The following is a 2929-nucleotide window of genomic DNA, read 5'->3' as shown; positions in this document are numbered from 1 at the left end:
TGAGAGGCGATGGGACTGTCGAATAAGAGGGGTTTTCAAATTAGAGAGGTTGAAAGTGAATGAAAGGTCTATACAAACAAGAAAGAGACAGAACATTTAGTATGCAGCCTTAACTGTTGCTATAGGAAACTGTGCATACGATTGCCAATTTGAGCATACATCATTCAATAACCATGGCACCACCATACACAAATAAGAGGGACACAGATTTCAGAGGTTTTCCAAATTAGAGGAACAAAAATGTATTGAAAATCAAGGGACTGTGCAAAATGTTCAAATAAGAGAGGTTTTTCAAATTGGAGAGGTGTCAAATAAGAGAGGGTTCACTGTACGTATTAACTCGTCGACCCGACGCAATTCGACGACTCGACAAAACTCGACGACAACCGCTTTTTATCGTTGTAACTTTGCTAAAGCTGACTATGTGAAACTGAACGACATGATATCAATGTTTAACAATAGCTTTCATTGTTCCAATTTTATTTCACTTGACGAAGCAGTATGTTCATTCTCGTCCTTCATGCTGCAAGCCTTTGTTGTATGCGTCCCAGTTCAGCGTCCTAAACCTAACCCCCCCTGGGCGGACCGCACACTCAAACGACTCAAACGTGTAAAAAGAGCTGCTTATCGTCACTACCAAACGCGCCGCTGCCAAAGATCTCGCTCGATCTACTTTGACACGCACTCTTTATACTGCAGCTATAACAGGTTTCGATATCGCAGATATTTGAGTAAAATTCAACGTAACCTCTGCATGTGGCCTGACTCGTTTTGGCGTTTCTACAACAGCAAAACAAAATCCACGCATACACCGAAATCCATTACATACAAAGGAGCAACAAATGCCAACACTAATGAAATGTGCAATCTCTTCACGGATCGCTTCGCAGATTGCTTTTCACCGGCCATGAATGATACCGATACCATTGATGCTGCTCTCGTCAACACTCCGGCTGGCGCAATTAACATGAGCACTCCTTTCATCGACAGTGAGATCGTTTTATCTGCCCTAGCGCAACTAAAGCCTTCCTTCGCTCCTGAACCCGACGGAATTCCTTCTAACGTGCTGAAACGCTGTCAAACGACAGTAACACCTATCCTTGCAAAATTGTTCAATGCATCGCTAGCCAATGGCTACTTTCCCAAAACATGGAGGAAATCTTGGATGGTTCCTATTTACAAAAAGGGCGACAGGACAGATGCCATCAACTACCGGGGTATTACATCTTTGTGTGCCATTGCCAAGGTGTTTGAACTAGTGATATACAAAAATCTGCTACATGCATGCCGCAGCTACCTAAGCCCGTATCAACATGGATTCGTGCCAAAAAAGTCGACTACCACGATCCTGGTTGAATTTGTAACCTATTGCACTAGTCAAATTGATGCCGGAGCTCAAGTCGATGCAATTTATACAGATCTAAAAGCAGCATTCGACTCTCTTCCGCACGCAATTCTTCTCGCTAAACTCGATAAGCTAGGAGTTCCCAGCCCGCTCGTACAGTGGCTTAAGTCTTAGCTAATTAATCGCACATACATCGTGAAAATTGATAAGCACATGTCCAAAGAAATAGTCAGCAGCTCGGGTGTGGCACATGGAAGCAATATTGGCCCGCTTCTCTTCATATTGTTCATCAACGATGTTACCCTCGCTCTACCTCCCGACAGTATCAGTCTGTTTGCCGACGATGCAAAATTTTTTGCGCCTATTCACAACACAGGTGATTGTACATTGCTGCAAGACGGCATCGAAATTTTCTGTTCATGGTGCAAGCGTAATGGACTGACTATCTGCATCGAGAAATGCTACTGTGTGTCTTTTAGTCGATGCAGGAGCCCAGTGACTTGGACCTACTTCATGGACGGCACTGCAGTTAATCGACAGAATCATGCCAAAGACCTGGGCGTTCTGCTTGACTCTAGTTTGAACTTTAAACAGCATATCGATGTCGTTGTAGTCAGAGGAAATCAATTACTTGGCGTGGTTATCCGGACAACTAATGAATTCCGCAACCCCATGTGCATCAAAGCTGTGTACAACTGTATCGTTCGTTCGGTTCTGGAATATTCGTGCGTAGTCTGGAGCCCAACTACCGCTTCATCATTTGCTGATTTGAGGCGATTCAACGTAAGCTCACGAGATATGCCCTACGCCTACTTCCCTGGCAGGATCGCAATAATCTTCCTCCGTATGCTGCGCGGTGCCGTCTTCTAGGCCTTGAATCTCTTTCGGTTAGAAGACGCAATGCACAGTGTTCTTTCATCGCTGGATTTCTAAATGGCTCTATCGACTCATCGCCTTTGTTGCATCGAGTCGATATCTATGCACCATCCCGAACACTTAGGTCTAGAGAAACTCTACGGCTCGCTCAACCCGTTCCAGCGCTGGTCGGTCTGACCCTATGTTCCGCATGTCGGCTGTCCTCAACACTGTCTCGGATTGCTTCGACTTCGACATCTCAACTCAGTGCTTCAAGGAACGTCTCCGGCTTTTGCCATGGCCGCAGTAAATTGCGCTGCAAATCATGTTTTGTTATGATTTTTTTTAATGAACTGTTACATCTTAATTAAGCCATAGGGCCCGTTGAAGATTAATAAATAATAATAATAATAATAATAATAATAATAATAATAATAATAATAATAATAATAATAATAATAATAATAATAATAATAATAATAATAATAATAATAACATAATTATATTATAGACGATTTTGGAATAGCACATCCTGCGAGGGCGCTGTTGAACAGCGCATCGCAACCGAATCTAAGAAGCGATCGAATCGCTCATCGCTTACGGCTGAAGAAAAGTAATGTGAACATTACCGTCATTGAAGCAGGCCAAGCAACAAAGACAGTACGGGAGTCCGTACAGGCACAGATTGTCTCTCGATTCAGTTCGTTTACGGTGAACACTGAGTTGTTG

General features: G+C 43.3%; 1 protein-coding gene across 1 annotated transcript; it reads left to right on the top strand.

Moving 5' to 3' along the window:
* Window positions 1-1558: 1558 nt before the first annotated feature.
* Window positions 1559-2215, top strand: LOC125906928 (uncharacterized). Its single transcript, XM_049608032.1, has one exon. It carries the CDS (start codon window positions 1559-1561, stop codon window positions 2213-2215), a length of 657 nt encoding a protein of 218 aa, XP_049463989.1.
* The last annotated feature ends 714 nt before the right edge of the window (window positions 2216-2929 follow it).

Source organism: Anopheles coluzzii, chromosome 2 (genome assembly GCF_943734685.1).
Source record: "Anopheles coluzzii chromosome 2, AcolN3, whole genome shotgun sequence".
In the NCBI taxonomy this organism is placed as follows: Eukaryota; Metazoa; Arthropoda; class Insecta; order Diptera; family Culicidae; genus Anopheles; species Anopheles coluzzii.
This window is presented reverse-complemented; position numbering and strand designations above follow the sequence as displayed.

Bases quoted from the DNA above. Each gene is read 5' to 3' on its own strand.
- LOC125906928 (XM_049608032.1), top strand. From the start codon at position 1,559: ATGTCCAAAGAAATAGTCAGCAGCTCGGGTGTGGCACATGGAAGCAAT.